Genomic DNA, 15,904 nt, shown 5'->3' with positions numbered 1-15,904 from the left:
GTCGATATACTGTTTATATGTCATAAGGTTATATCGTCCAATTTATCAGATGGATTTCATCAGCTGCTCATGTTGGCAGCACCGTGTTCACAGACTCCTATTAACAGTATAGTCAGGGTCCAAAATGAAGTCATCTGCCAATGGAAGATAAACTGAGAAAATTTACTAGCCAAAAATATTTTTACTGACCATAAAACGGCATTTTGGTTTTGAGCTTCATATTTTAGCCAGGATCTCGAAGGTTCCTGCTCCGCAAAAACGCCAACTTTCGTGACTTCTCTCTTTCGTCTTCATGTTTTCTTTTAGGTGGTGTAACACTGGGAATGTGTCGCCGCATCTCTAGTAACGGAGATGTTTCTTAGGGCAAAAACATAGAACGACATTATGTAGAAAGCATTAAATAGTAGTAGGCTGCTTTGATTTGATTTGTTGTTGTGATATGTACGGCTGACATCGAGGTTCACATTAGTCTCAGTGGTACACGTAAAAACTGTAGCGATGTAAACCTGGCATCGCTGGGATTCCAGATTATTTACCAGCCACTCTTTTCTGTCAAACCCAAAATTTACCCACATTTGGTGCTTGGTAGGTTTTAATTTTGGACCACATTTGAGTCCATTTTGGAATATATCGGCTCTCTTACTTAGCAGAGCATAATGACTCCACAGATATTTGTTATCAGGTTCATAGAAGCAAACAGATTCAATCAATGTCACCCCTACTAATATAAGTTAACCTTCTCTAAAAATGTACAACAAAAAGGCGAGATTTCATGATTCTTATAAGTCACAGCCTGATAATCTAGGAACTGCCATCAAGGAGCACTACAGCAGACCTATTTGAAATGATGAAGAAAGTCAGAGTGGTGATTCAGAGGTCTGGAACGAGGCTACATAAGTCTGATGTTTACATCTGGAACACTGTACAACAACTTGAGGTTTCTTAGGATTAGACGCATGTTGACAGTGAATGCAAATATTCAACCTGTGAGGTGTACAGTATGAGTCACATATCCAGACAGAAGTTTAGGCTATATTCCACTGGATTTCCTGATCCCCTACACTGTCAGCACATCCAGTTTGAGGAGTCCATTCATTTACTTTAATGTTATCAAATTAACACCTCAGGCCTCAGGGAGGAGGTGGAGCCATAATGATTATTAAAGAATATGTCATGCTGAAATGTGATAATCTTTGCATCACATGTTGTCTGTCCTCATGCAATACACATCCAATGAAAGCTGTAATTATCAGAGCTGAAAGCCAACTTTATCATAATATTTTCCTCTGAAAGCCCGAGGCTTAGGATCATTTACTTCAGTAGCAGACAGATCTAAAGGACGATTGGAACAGAAAAGCTCAAATGTGAAGAGGACAAAAACCTCAGCTCCTTCTTGGGGAAGACAAATTGGAAATATTAGGTAATTATATGCAGACAAAAATAAACCTAAAAGTAGAAAAGCAATAAAAACAACAATCAGTAATGTCTGGTCAGTTTCTAGATGCTGGCGGTCGTCATCTCTTCGTACTTCAGCTGGAAAACTTTCTTCCAATGAGCCGAAGCTGAGAGATCAAAGGTTTTCCTGTAGAAAGGAGAGAATTCTTCCCGTCTGCCAACATGAACGGCTGCTGCATTCATCAGTCTCAAGTACAAGAAGGAACAATCTAATAGTCACTAGTTCACATGACCAACATCAATGCTCCTCAGGAAGAGGACATATAGCTGACCAATGCACTCTCAAATTCAGTACTGAGCAGGTATTTCATCAGGTACAAATAATTGGACTTTCATTCAGCTTCATAACAGGATGAATTATTTGAGACTTGACTCTTGTAGTTTTGGTCACAAATTTACATGAATTTTTCAGTTTCTTAGTTATGAGACAGAAGATATAATGACATATCGGCCCATTTCCTTCATCTTTTACATTTTTTATCCTCTGGTGCAGTTAAACTGGAATTATTATTGAACCTCTTATTGTTTGGTTTTGATTTATAGTACAGTGTCAGATTCAGACTTTTGAGGGTCTCACAACAATGAGCACATGTATCGTATTGTCCTTTAATTACCCTCCCTACAGTAATGATTTTCCTTCACTTTGTGATATAGAGTGACGGAGGGCTGCGTATATACTAACTAGGGTTACATGCATGTAACTTCTATTTCACCTCAGACTCTCTCTGTGCAGTTGACGTGTTTACGTAGCGTTCATTGTTGAGTGGGGACTGTGGTTATCAGAGGGTTTCCAATAGAGTTTCATGGAGATGAGTATAGGTATGTGGACTATGTGGTCTGAAGAAACATTTCCTGGGAGAACCCTCTAACAGACACCTTTCAAAGAACTCTTCAAAATGAGGAACAGAGTTGAAATGTATTGTGATCTAAAGTGTACGAATGAAACACTGTTTGCATTTCCCCCATATTTAATACCAAAATATACAATCTTATAACAGAACTAATATCAAAGGCTCACAATGACAGACTGAAGTTGCTAATGTCAATAATGTTCACAGTAAATCTTTTCAGCTTCCACTGTGTCCTGTTACCTTCATTAAAAACTTAATGGACAGAACGTGTTTTATTGTTCAACTCACTTTGCACCCACTTCAGTTTAAAAGTTATTGTGTGCTTGTTTAACGAACATCTACATAGCAAATTAGGTCAAATGAACAAGATACAAAATGCAAGAAGAGGCACCTTACATTAAAATATAAACATAGTGGGATTGTCAAACTACACCAAGAAGATTATTTTAGCAATATATCGGCCTAGCCTTGTGGAAGACTTGGGTCATGTGCAATGAGAGCAAATTGCATGCAGGTAGACAGACGTCTTAATACAGGCCTGCAACAGCCTCAGATACAGGATTCTTTTCACTTTTTTCAGAACATTTATCAATTCCTTTTAGGATATAAAAATATATGTATATATAATATATGTATATAACAAAAATACTTCTGAAATATATTACCTACCTGAGCTGTAACTATAGCTTGGGACTCTAGTTGAGGTCATAATTAAAACTCACTGCAACGACACAATGTCCAATCTTCTATTTATCTGGCTTAGATGACGTTACTATATAATAATATTGTGAGCCTCCTTTATGATTTTGCTCTGTGTGCTCCCAATTACTTGTTGGTGCCCAAGCTCCAGACTACTCTCAGAATGACGCCTATGCACAATATTTATAATTTCCAGATTAAAAAATAAATAAAATAAAAAAATAAAAATATTGGAATTGCAAGCCTCAAAAATTCCTTCGTCAGGTGGACTCATGGTGAGGTGAAGTCATGGTAAAGTCTGAGAATGGTGGACACTGGTCTGTTGTGCAGCCTGTCTCGTCTAACACCCCCAGCAGCAGGTAATAGCAGAGTTGTGACCCTGTCACAGCTCTATTAAAATGTTTCCTGGCAACAAGATGTTCCTGTGGCACGAAAGCAACAGCACCGCTGAGGCAACTCCTTGGCACCGTCACCCTGCAAGTTGCCCCGGTGACTCACAGATTTAAAACGCTCAGCTGGAGGAAATTCTTGTCAATATAAGAGTACAACAAGCTCCAGCCGGTCCAGAGCCGTCACAGACGTCTGATGGGTTGGAAAGTATGAGGTCCTGAGAGACAAGAGACATCCTGACCGCCTCCCATCAGGAACACAGACCATCACCCATCAGGAAATAATCTCTAACATTTAATTTGCAGTTTGAATACAGTAATTCCAACAATTACGCCATGTATTTTTTCATAACCACAAACCCATTTCCCTCTTTGGACTATTAAAGCTACCGAATTAAATCTCTCTGTGGCAGACCAGTCAGCTGAGAAATATGAGGTTTTCATGCACAACATCCCCCTGAAGAGAAGATGACAGCACGACAAACGTCCTGCTTAAAACAAAACTTCAACATTTTAAAGTTTCCTTTTGTAGTTTGTACAGTGGAGAACAAAGCCTGTGTCCTCCCATAGTGCAGAGAAAGCAGAAAACTCTCAAGCAGGTTTACATCAGGGTCTAATCAAATCACTGCAATGTTTGTGAAAATGGTATCCTTTAATCTTAAAATCTGGCTCTTAACAGAGTATTGTTTCAACAGAGCTAAGAAGCTGTGATTATGAGGCAGTGGAAACTGAGCCTGAGGTTTTAACAGGAGAACCATAAATGTGAACTTGCTTACATATCAGATAATAGTATTTTACACTGTAATTGAGGCACTGCTCAACTCAGTGTTGAAATTCACAAACAACGAAGTGCTTAAACCCATTGGCCAGCAGGATGCCCGGGTTTGCACATTTGATGATGAAAACTGAAGAGTGTGCCAATGCTTTAAACAAATGCGGACAGTTAGGAAAAGTGAGAACCTTATTGTTAGTGATAAATCTTGCCCAAAGCATGAAAGCACGAAGGAGATGCAAGCAAGAACAGGACATCCCAATTGTCCACCATCAGAGAGAAATTTGTACAAACAAGACTCTTTTTAGCTTAGAGACTGAAGCAGGTTTGTTATGCAAAAGGTTTTAAATTTAAATGGAACTGTATCTTCAGTTTTTTCACAAGCGGCTGAATATGAAGCCTAAATGAAATGAGAAGAAAAAATCCTGTAAATATAACTGAGTTTTAACAAAATATTGCATTAGAAATACTATTACTAATTACTACTTTCAGTTTTCTTGGAGAGTTGGAAACTGCTGGTGATAAAAACAAGCTTAAGATGCTTAAAAAGAAAGACATTTCTTTCACAGAGTGTGTTGAACATGGGAGAGTTCAGCAGGCTCCTTGTCGATGAGATAATCATCTAACCAGATCTCTTGATGGTTTGGAAAATATGATTTCCACATCGAGGAGATGCATTGAAACCAGAACACAGACCCGCTCCCATTTCGGTTGGTCTGACTGCCAAACCAGGGCATATTTGGATGGTCTGGCTCTGCCATAAGTTGTGCCTCAGAATGCCGTTCCAGCTCAGCTCAGCAGAAAATACCAGCACTGACTGGAAAAAGGAATAGTATAACACGTGAACCCCCGAGGGAGCAAGCTCCTGTTAGCTTTTCCATTCCTGGGAGGTATTTATCATTTCTGCCTTAAACGTAAAGCTTTAGTCGTGTCTTGTTAAGATAGGAGACAACACAAAACAAATCATGTTGACTGGATGTTAAAAGCATCATCTCTGTTTCTCTTCTTCCTCTCCTGGCTTTGCTTTCTAATTAAGGAGGAAATCTACCACAACATAAACAGAAAGCTCCCAGTTCTCACTGGTAACTTGTAAATTTTAAATTGCCTCTGTGTTTATGCCAGGTATTCCTAGTTGGTTAAGACTTTTCTAGAAATTAGCATCAATATTTTGACGACATTGAGCTGTGAAAGAAGTGTAACTGAAATCTTAGAGCCTTTTATGTGATGATTTTTGATGCATGATTTTTCAGACATATGACCAACAAGCAATATTGGCAGAACATAACAAGGTGCATAAAAAAAGGGGCTTAAATTTCACGTAAAAAATGAGACATTAAATTGTGTAGGTCAACATGGCAGCCTCAGTTCTTTGTTTGGGGAGGTCAGTTACTAAGGAGCAGCCAGATGAAGGAACACCTCAAACTTAATGACAGATGGCATCATCCTATAACTCCCTGGCAGGCTCGGCTCACCTTCGTCCTAACATTTGATGTTTCACTGAGAAAACCCAAACAGCTTCAGCAGCTGTACAGTCCCTCTATTCTTGTTTAACCCAGTGCCAACAGGCCTTAGTGTAGGACCCATTCATGTTGATGTAAAATATTTAATATGGCAGCCGGCCGAGAAGCGAGGGGAGGTGACAGACCTACGAGTACGTTCTATATAAAGACTTCAGCATTCAGGAGTCTGAAGCTAATTATCCTGGCATCACTTCAAAGCTCCTGATGAAAAGCACATGACTAAAGTCCCAAACAATGCCTTTTCAAACCTGAGTCCCTGAGACGTACAGTTGGGATCACAGAGGGAGTGAAGAGCTCTTAACTGAAACTGAACCTCTCACCCTAACAGCAGAGGTTTTTCCGTCGGTGGGGGTGTTCTGGGGGCCGTTTTTTTTTTCTTCCTGGAGAGAGAGGGTGATGCTGTTCTCCGTTCACTGGGAATGTATTGACTGAGGATCCAACTCTCAGCCTTCCAGCTGGACCCTGCAGCTGCTCTGCTCACTGCGTGGGGTTTAAACCAGGACACAAACACACCTGACTGCTGAGGTAGGACACACCCTGGATTTATTAACAAAACAACTGCCTCATCTTTTTAAGTTTTTAACTAGTCTGGCTTATTTTATTTTCAGAGAATGCAGCATCTGGTATTTATGGCAGTTTACAAGACGTCTGCTGAATACCTTCAAGGTGGTAGAGGCATTTCAGTGGAGAAACAGGACTAGGCTGCAAATTCTTGTCTGAAAATCTTAATTTTACCAGCTAATCTAAGTCTGTATTGTGGGAAAAACTGATGTTTTTTAAGGGAGAATATTTTAAATGCAATTATTTCTGAGTGAGTTAGATTTGTATGCAACTTAAAGAGCACAACAAGATCAGTTTACAGGAATGTTATCTGTGGGTCACACTTAGGTGAACTAGATAATGGGCAAAATCTGAAGGGAAGGTGATGTTTAATAGTTGGGTTTTATACTAAATGCAGTGGTCATTTATGTGTTACTTGGCTGGAGTCTTGGTTCAAGTTGATCTCATTTGAAAGAAATGCTAAGTAATTTTCCATGGAGTACAGTCATAACAATCTCGTAAATACAAACACATGAGGGAAATTGTCTCAATCACCTCAAATTTCAAAAATTACTTCAAGTACAAAGCAGATTTTACACTAGTATGTGTACTGAAACAATTAATTAGTTAGTCAGTTAACAATACTTTTGCTCATCAATTAACTGTCAATTAGAAAAATTACCATTTTAAAAGCAACAATTTTTGACTTTTTAACTTGACCAAATATTTTCAGGTTCTAGTTTGCCCAATGTGAGGATTTGCTGTTTTTCTCATCACTGTAAACTAAATATATTTAGATTTTGGACTGTTGGTCGGACATAAACAAGACATGTTGTCTTGCGTTCTGTTTAACTGGGATGTTTCACTATTTTCTGACATTTTATAGACTTAATGATTAACCCAATAATTGATAGATTATTTGATTATTAAATTATTAAATTTTATGAAATGCAAACCTCTAACTAATAACTGAGTATAATTCAAACTGTGAACAAAAACTCTGCACCAGTCTAACTGCAGTCAAGTCAGATTAACTGGAACGGTTTTCAAGAAAGCACAACAATAGGAGAATCAGCTCTAACTTACCACCCAGTTGCTAAAGCAAAACCCCCACCAAGCTGCAAAACATACATCAAGAAAACATCCTCTTTTGTACTAAATGAGCACATGAGGAACAAAAGACAGTGTGGGTGCAGAGGAAGGGTCTGTGCTGAGCGGTATTTGCTGTTGTAGCAGGATGCTCGACCACCGCCACATATTTGTGGGTGGACTGACTGCTCAACTGAAGGGCTCAAAATCCATCAAGATTACTAGACACACGCAACCAGACAATCTCAGTCTCTCTCTGCAGGCTGTATGAATGTGTAACAGAGGAAGATATATAAATCATTTTGTGAATCACCACAGATGCTGAATAGGTGAGAGCTGGAGAAACATTTATGTTGGCTGCAAGAACCCATTTCCAGTGGAGGTTCTCAGAGCTTCATGGAAAAACTGATTGAAAAAAAAAAGAGCAGCAGTTACTGAAACCGATCACTTCAGAAACTCTGCATGCCCTTTCACCATGCACTGTTTTAGTAATACATTCCTAAATCAGGCTAATTTGGGGCTGTAAAACAGAAACTCAGCAGGAGCTCTAAAAACAGCTTTGGTGGGTCTGAGGTAAAATTAGCACTGTTTAGCATAACGGCTACTGAAGTTTTATACAGTATGGCTCCAATACTCCAGAGTCTACAGAAGTTTATAGGAAAACCATTGTCAGACTAATTCGCCACCACTAATATAGTAACAGAATCTTGATTCATATTTGATCAACACTGCCTAATTTGACAGCTTGATCTGAGTTTCATGAGCCTGGGGCGTTGCACTGGACCGACCTTCAGACTGAATGCAACAACCAATCAGAGCAGCAAAACTTGTGACGAGCCTTTTCAAATCTGGACTGCGGACAGTCCTCTGTCAATCATCGTATAAAACCCGCCCTATATTAAATAAATGTTTACGACTGGTCTCGACCAGATGATCCAGGATTGGTGGAATTCAGTTTGAATGGAAGGGTGGCCCGGACGCATCTGCCAGAGCAAATGAAACGTCATAAGCTCGGGAGATCTGTCTGGTTCCCAGACTAGGAACACCAGGTGCAGGGAAAAAACACTGTCCAAATGCTTGCCTTTTGCTACCATGGAAGCCACCAGGACAACTAAGTATATTTATTTAAGTACTGTACTTCAGTACAATAACTAAAGAGTTCAATACCTGAAGAAATTGTGGTGGGATTGCTGGCTGCTGAAAAGCTGAAGCTGAACTGTATTGCTTGATGCATTGACTTTAAAGGACAAGTGTGGAGGATTTAGTGGCATCTAGCGGTTGAAGTTGCAGATTGCAACTAACTGAGCACCGCTTACAACCTGGGAATAAGAACCGGCTGTGAAGTGTAAAAGAGGAACTACACTGGACAGGAAACTCGTGAAAAATGTGACAGTCCATATCTAGAGTCAGTGTTTGGTTTGTGCATTCTGGACTACTGTAGAAACATGGCGGCTGAAAACATACCTATTCATATTATATTCCATTTCTGCCAATAGTGTCGCCTAAATGTTACACACTGGATCTTTAAATAAAGGAGCAGCTGAGGGACTATAAAGAGTTAGAATAGTAGGAAAGGGATGAAAGGTGTTGAAATTAGTTAAATAAATAAATAAATAAAATGAAATTAGAAATAGTTTTTTTTCAATGAGCTCAAGTGTATAGAGAGTGAAGTGTTTTACTTGGAATGAAGGTAAGACAGCTGAGGTCTAAGCCATAAGCACTGCAGTGAGTTGCTGTGTACTGAGTTGTTTGTATGTGTATTACTGGGTGTGTATATGTATCAGTGTGTGTGTGTGTGTGTGTGTGTGTGTGTGTGTGTGTGTGTGTGTGTGTGTGTGTGTGTGTGTGTGTGTGTGTGTGCAACGCCATTTAACAATCCACTAACTGCAGTTAACTGCCAAGGGTCTTCTGGGCCAGGTCGATCATTGATTCACGTAAGAGGCTGGAAGCAATGAAAGGAGTTTAACAGCTGTTTTTATCTGTAAAAAAAACTACTGTGATCAGAGAAGCAGTCTAATCAGCCAAATGTCCCCACCTGGAAATAAAGGCTGCCATTGTGATGGTAACTGCTGAATGTCTCCTCCATCAGACAGTTGATGTAATAGAGATTAAGGTGAAAGGCACCACTGAAACTTTAGGTTATCTCTCAGAGAGGGTAATTCCTATAACCTAGATTTTAAAATTGTGAGAGAGTTTACTCGGCTAAACATGTTGCTGTAAAATCTGTGTCCCATATGTCAAAATTATGGGAAACAGAGTGAGCTAAAAAGTCCCCTTTTCTGTTTTTCTCCTGACATTTCTGGTCTCAGTTAACACTGGAGTCACTTGTGCAGTTGGATGACACTACTGTCACTTTAGGGCTCACAGCACATAATGTGTAAGTCTGCTTGTTTAATTAGTTGCACGGTTTGAAATGACAATTTTTGTTCTTCTTAGTTTGATTAAAAATGATCTATGAGGAACTAATAGCTTGACCCCACTATGGGTGCGAAAAACAGATGTGCGCTGTGAAACTCCTCCTTGTTCTGTTTTCAAACACTGTGTAGGAGTTCTTCTTTCTCAGGATGGCTTTGAAATTAATACAGTCATCGAGTTTACACATCAAAGCTAACTTACTCCCACCGGCTCTGCTCTAACCTAACCTCTGTCTTCTCCTACAGCTCTTCCTGGTTGCTGTTTCACTGACCAGTCTCCTAATAAAACCATGAGGGTCTTCCTCCTGCTTTGCCTGCTGGCACTAGGCAATGCCAAACCCTACCAGCCAATCAATGTCATGGAATTCATGAGAAACTATGACGTCATGATGGCTGATTCGAGTGATGAGGATGACGATGAGGACGACGACGACGATGATGACGATTATGATGATGAGAACTGTCCACCTGGTTGCAATTGCTCACCCAGAGTGGTGCAGTGCTCCGACCAGGGTTAGAGCACACACAGTATGAACATATCTGGATACACGTTACTGTAAACACAGTCTGTTGAAAGACACCTTGAGCTACCTTCATAGATATTGATAAAGGCTTGTTCTTTAATCTAATTTTAAGTTGTAGACTTGCTGATTTTTCATCTATGACCATGTATGTTCTCCTGATATGTCACTATTTGAGACCTGAGATGGCAGAGTTTGAGTCAGAAAGACTACTATGACTTCTTCACCTGTGCATCTCTGTATTTTATATGTAACACACAGGTGTTGCATTAGCTCTGATCTTTAATCACCCATTCTTGTTTCTGCCAACAGGTCAGATCTCTGTTCCTGAGAAGATTCCTGAAGACACTGTGATCCTAGACCTCCAAAACAACGATATCACTGAGATCATGGAGGACGACTTCAAAGGCCTCCACAAGCTTCATGTAAGAGAAACATTCAGAACTGGTTTACTCTTCACATACAAATGGACACCACATCCTGCTCCTGTTGACATTAAACAGATCTAAACATTAGGTTTGTCTGAAGTTAACTAAGTAAAGAATTACATAAATCAATCTGATGAAAATAAAGGAGTGCAAATAGGTTCACATCTCCAACCAATTCTATATCAGCCTACATGCAGCCTGCAGCCTTACGAGATGAATGTCTTTCTGTTCGAAACTCCAGTTGAGGAGTTGGGGCTGCAACAGCGGGTCTGTCTTTGTTCAAGCTGATATTTTCCCAGCTGGGAATTAACCAGACCAAATCAAACTTAAAACTATCATACTGTGCTGTATCAAAGCGAAGAGTGAGAACAATCTGAAGGTTGAGGTTGAGATCCAGCGTTAAATGGTGCCACTGTTCCATCCTTACACCTGCTATTAGAAGAGCAGAAAAACAGTTTGAATCTACTTTATTATTATTTATTCTGATTAATTTATCCCACAACAGGGCCTGTTTCTGATCAACAACAAGATCTCTAAGATTCACCCCAAGGCCTTCAGAAACATGGACCATCTCAGATTGCTGTACCTCTCCTACAATATGCTGACTGAGATCCCGGCAAACCTGCCTCCCAATGTCATCGAGCTCCGCTTCCATGAAAACAAGATCAACAGAATCCAGGAGAATGCGTTTAAAGGCCTGAGGAAACTCCATGTGCTGGGTACGACATGGTTTCAATTCTCTGTATCAGATTAGCAACAATCAGTGTTCTTGAAGACCAGGGCTGTCCAGTTCTTTGCCTATGAGAGATATTTATTCAACCCAAACACTGCAGCAGGTGTTTTATTGATTTAATAATGATTTAGAAACATTTTAAAAGTAATGAATAAACTGCTACACTGTAGTCTTTTGGTTGAATGGTAATCTGCACTTCCAAAATGACCATTTAATCATATGAGTGTTTTCTGATATGCCACCTGTATGGTTAAGGTTTGGTTAAGTTTAGACAAGCCAAACTACTTGGTTAAGGCTAGGGAAAGATGATGCTAATGGTTAAAAGAAATAACACTGACTGTTGTTAGGAGATGGGATGCAAACCTTGGCCTCTAGCATCAAAGTCAGACACTTCTTATTGGTTTAAGTGTAGTTAAATTTAGGCAACCAAGATGGTAAAGGTAAAGCAAGGATTGTAGTCATGGTTAAAGGAATGTTAACTTTGAGGTGTCAAAGTCAGACACTTTACATATACAATCATCCACACCGACCTCTTTCCTGATAAGGTTTTCTGAAATGTTATCTGGTCATGTCTGCAAGGGTCTGCATGAGGAATATGCTGAGAACCAAACTGACTGTACATATATAAGAACAATTGCCCAAACAGGCAGTAAGTACAGAACTGTATCCATGTTGGCCCTGCTGCCCAAATCCAGATCTAATTTGGAGTATATCAGGGACTTCATAGGTTTTTAGTACAGTTCAGTCTAATTAATCACTCACTAAAAGGCCCTGTAAAGTGTTACTTAACATGCAACACTGTTAGAAGTCACTCTCATTTACAAAATAGGGCTGAATCGGAATGACTGATGAAAGACAGACACCACAGCAGTTTCTGACAAGTTATTGTAGGCTTTTTTAAGATTTTTTCTAGATGAATTGTATTCATAGATATGTAAACAAAGTTTACCATATATCTAAGAGCAACTGACTACTGTGATTCACTTGATGTATGTTCTCTACCATAATCAGGAGATATAATTAATCATTAATAATTCAACCAGATTTTTTTGTGCTTGTCCAAACAGAGCTGGGCGCCAACCCTCTGACCAATGCTGGAATTGAGCTGGGAGCTTTTAATGGCTTGTCTTCCCTGTATATTGGTATAGCAGAGGCCAAACTAACTGCTGTACCAAAAGGTAAAATATCACTCACCTCATGTTCTACTGATTTAAACAAAGGAATGGTGCCTTTCCTTCCCCCCTCATTCACCCACATACAGTCTTATGCACAACTGCACAACTAAATGAAGCATAAACTCTGCTAATATATTTTAATATAACACACTGGTTTATCAGGTATGTTTTTTAAATAATCTATCCTTAACATTAGTTATGTTTGATGTGTTTTGTATCTCCCAGCCCTCCCATCCTCTATCACTGAGTTGAACTTGGACTACAACAAGATCTCTAAGGTGGAAGTAGAAGACTTCATCAGATATAAAAATCTGCAGAGGTGAATACCCCTGAAACTAATATTTTCCAATAAGCCAAGATTTTGTGCAGTCTATTGTTCAATTTAATCTGTTTCTTATTTACTGTATATTGAATGTTTGCTGGTAAACATGACAAACATTCACTGTTAATACTCAAAGGTAAAATTGACACCAGAAAACATCACGTTGTCTGTGTATGTTAATACAATTTGAACATACCTACTTCATTTAACAGTATAACAGTATTTGTGTCCTCTAAGCTGCCAGGTCTGCAATTCAGAAATTCACTTTTTATCTTCATCGCCATGCAGTGGCTCTGTTTATGTGTAACTCAGAATGGGAAGTTTAAATATAGGTATGTTTGTTTTTTGGTATTTGATATGTAAATCTATTTTTGTCACTTTGATGATTGTTATTCACAAGTAGTGATTCCTGTCAACTTTTATTTGCCACCTTTACAGGCTAAGACTGGGTTTTAACCAGATCAAGTTTGTAGAAAATGGCAGCTTTGTCACCATCCCGAACGTCCGGGAGATCCACCTGGACAACAACCGCCTGAAAAAGATCCCACCAGGCCTCAGCTCCCTTCGCTACCTTCAGGTGAGATATAGACACTGCAACTATCAGTATTAGTAGATTAAAGTGCATGTCACAAAACTGACAAAGTCTGCTGGGTTTAGCTAACAGTAAAGTTAGGACAGGGCTCAAAGCTGGCAACCCCACTCTGAGGGAAGGGCTTCTGATAGCCACTGCGACCAGAGGTGTTGGTCGACAAGGTCGATTTTTTTCTCTTTATGCATGGAGATCAAACTAGAATGACAAAAGTTGCAGTGGCAAAGGGTAAAATAAATCAGGTATGCAGCCCAGACCTCCATCTACCCAGCCATGTCCACCAACTCATCCTAGAGTTTCCCGAGGTTCCCATGTACAAGTAAAAAAAAACCCAGATGGAGGCATCCGGATCTCATGACTAAACCACCTCAAGTGCTCTTAATCAATCTTCCTCTCACTGAGAAGGAGCAGCTGTTTTACTCCAAGCTCCTTCCAGATGTTTGCACGTCCGCTTTGTCTCTGAAAACTGAGCCCATTCACCCTGCAGAGAAAAACTCATTCTGGCTGCTTGTATCCACTAAAGTACAGTATCTCATTGTTTTGCTCACCATTGTATGTGAGGGTTGGAACATAAATCGACTACTAAATCAAGAACTTTGGCTTAAACCTCAGCTCCCTTTTTACCACCAAAGACCAGTACAGCACCTGCTTCACTGCTGATGCTACAACAATCCACTTGTCACTTCGTCTTACCCTCACAAGATACCTAAAGTTTTCACTTTTTCCCAAAATCTCATAGTGTAGCTTACATAGATGTTGCAGAAAGGGCAGCTAAAAACAAAGTCTTTAATATGTAACTTATACTATATATACTACTGCTTTCACATTAGGAGTTTCCTTCAGGTCAACCTGGAGATACAATAATGCCGAATTTTTTAACTTGCAACTCAGACTGTTCCAGTCTTTCTCTTCTGATCTAAAAGGTTGTGATTTTCCAAGGTAGCAGTTAAGCAGCATTAGAACAGAACTCCTTATCGTGGTTGGTTTACTGACAAGGCAGAAGAATGTCTGATTAAAAACAAATCATCTCTTGTCTGTTTAGGTGATCTTTCTCCATGGCAACAAAATCAGCAGTGTTGGAGTCAACGACTTCTGTCCCATCAGGCCCAATGTCAAGAAAAACCTGTACACAGGCATCAGTCTGTTTGCCAATCCTGTTAAATACTGGGACATCCAGCCAGCCACCTTTCGCTGTGTGACCGGACGGAGGGGCGTTCAGCTCGGAAACTTCAGAAAGTAGAAGTAGGGAGTTAAAACAATGCGTTCCAGACAGCTCAGAAATGGAGAACTGCCAATATCTTTAGTTACAGTATAAGGAAGGAGCTGGAAATAATTTGGATAGATATGTGCATTCCTAAAGTGCAAGCTGTTCAGGAAATTAGAAAAACAAGTCATTATATTGATGTATATTAGAAACTGTAGTACATGTTGAATGCTGGTTCAATTTACACATAGAAGTTCTTGGCCAGGGGAAAAAAGAAAAAAAAGAAATGTAGTCTGGATGTTGTTGCACAAAATGAATATTAAACCATAAGCTACTACACTAAGACAATAGTTTCAGTAAGTATACAGGGGATGGATGTAATAACATGAACAAATGTACATTATAATGAAATTCAGCACAAGAACCCTGCCTACCTTTGTGAGGTATATTCTGTAAGGTGATCCTTATCATTTGTCCCTCAAAGTTTGCTGTATGAACTTTCCCAGGAATAAAGCGCCTCCCTCTGGTCACCTTTTGAGCAAAACCACCCAATGACTTGACTTAAGTAGATTAGCTGTAAGTTTGTAAAATTGACTTTTTTCCTCTTTTGTAATTTTCTTACATATTATATTTAAGCCTTTCTAAAGTTGAGACATTGTTTATGATAATTACAATGTCACTATAGGCTATAGATAAGAGAAGATAAGACATCCCTCCCAGCATAAGTCTGTAGAGTCAATGTATGAAAATGGCATTATTGAGTGCAATAAGTCACTTTGAAGCCCGATGTCTGTCTTTATGTGGATGTTTTATATCATCTCAGTGCATGTCTGTATTGTCTGTATTTAGAGGCTGAAAGCTACTTGTCAGACTGGACTATACATTGATGTAAACCCAAAACGTGAATTGGTTTTAATGAACTATAGTAACCAAGTGAACTACAGTTATCACTGAAATTATTAGGAGGTAATGTAATTCCCAACCTGGAATGTCTGAAAGCATCTTCTTTACAAACATGTCCCTGTTTCCTCCAGTGATGTTTCTGAAATGGTGCTATATTTATTTAGTATGTCTTTAAATAAAACCTGGAACACCTCCCCATTTATGTCTTTACTTTTTGTCAAAATGAAAGTGTGTTCAAATTCTCTTGTCCTCTAGGAGAAACTTGTGATTTTAGGCTCTATGAATAGATTTGACCTAATG

General features: G+C 39.3%; 2 protein-coding genes across 4 annotated transcripts in view; one reads left to right on the top strand and one right to left on the bottom strand.

Moving 5' to 3' along the window:
• The window catches only part of cenpp (centromere protein P), a 91,326-nt gene that overhangs the window by 28,122 nt on the left and 47,300 nt on the right, over positions 1-15,904 (bottom strand). The window lies entirely within an intron of this gene.
• On the top strand, positions 5,887-15,802 carry aspn (asporin (LRR class 1)). Its single transcript, XM_051415605.1, has 8 exons — positions 5,887-6,211; positions 9,976-10,242; positions 10,563-10,675; positions 11,184-11,397; positions 12,479-12,589; positions 12,812-12,905; positions 13,347-13,485; positions 14,540-15,802. The coding sequence occupies exons 2-8, from the start codon at positions 10,020-10,022 to the stop codon at positions 14,735-14,737; spliced, it is 1,092 nt and encodes a 363-aa protein (XP_051271565.1). The 5' UTR covers positions 5,887-6,211; positions 9,976-10,019; the 3' UTR covers positions 14,738-15,802.

Source organism: Dicentrarchus labrax, unplaced genomic scaffold (assembly GCF_905237075.1).
Source record: "Dicentrarchus labrax unplaced genomic scaffold, dlabrax2021, whole genome shotgun sequence".
Lineage (NCBI taxonomy): Eukaryota > Metazoa > Chordata > Actinopteri > Moronidae > Dicentrarchus > Dicentrarchus labrax.
The sequence above is the reverse complement of the archived record's forward strand: the minus strand, read 5'-3'. Positions and strand labels throughout refer to the sequence as shown.

Excerpts from the sequence above, each read along its gene's own strand:
- aspn (XM_051415605.1), top strand. The coding sequence starts at position 10,020 with ATGAGGGTCTTCCTCCTGCTTTGCCTGCTGGCACTAGGCAATGCCAAA. Across the intron at positions 10,243-10,562 it reads GGTGCAGTGCTCCGACCAGG|GTCAGATCTCTGTTCCTGAG; the intron begins GTTAGAGCACAC and ends TTCTGCCAACAG. Across the intron at positions 13,486-14,539 it reads GCTCCCTTCGCTACCTTCAG|GTGATCTTTCTCCATGGCAA; the intron begins GTGAGATATAGA and ends TTGTCTGTTTAG.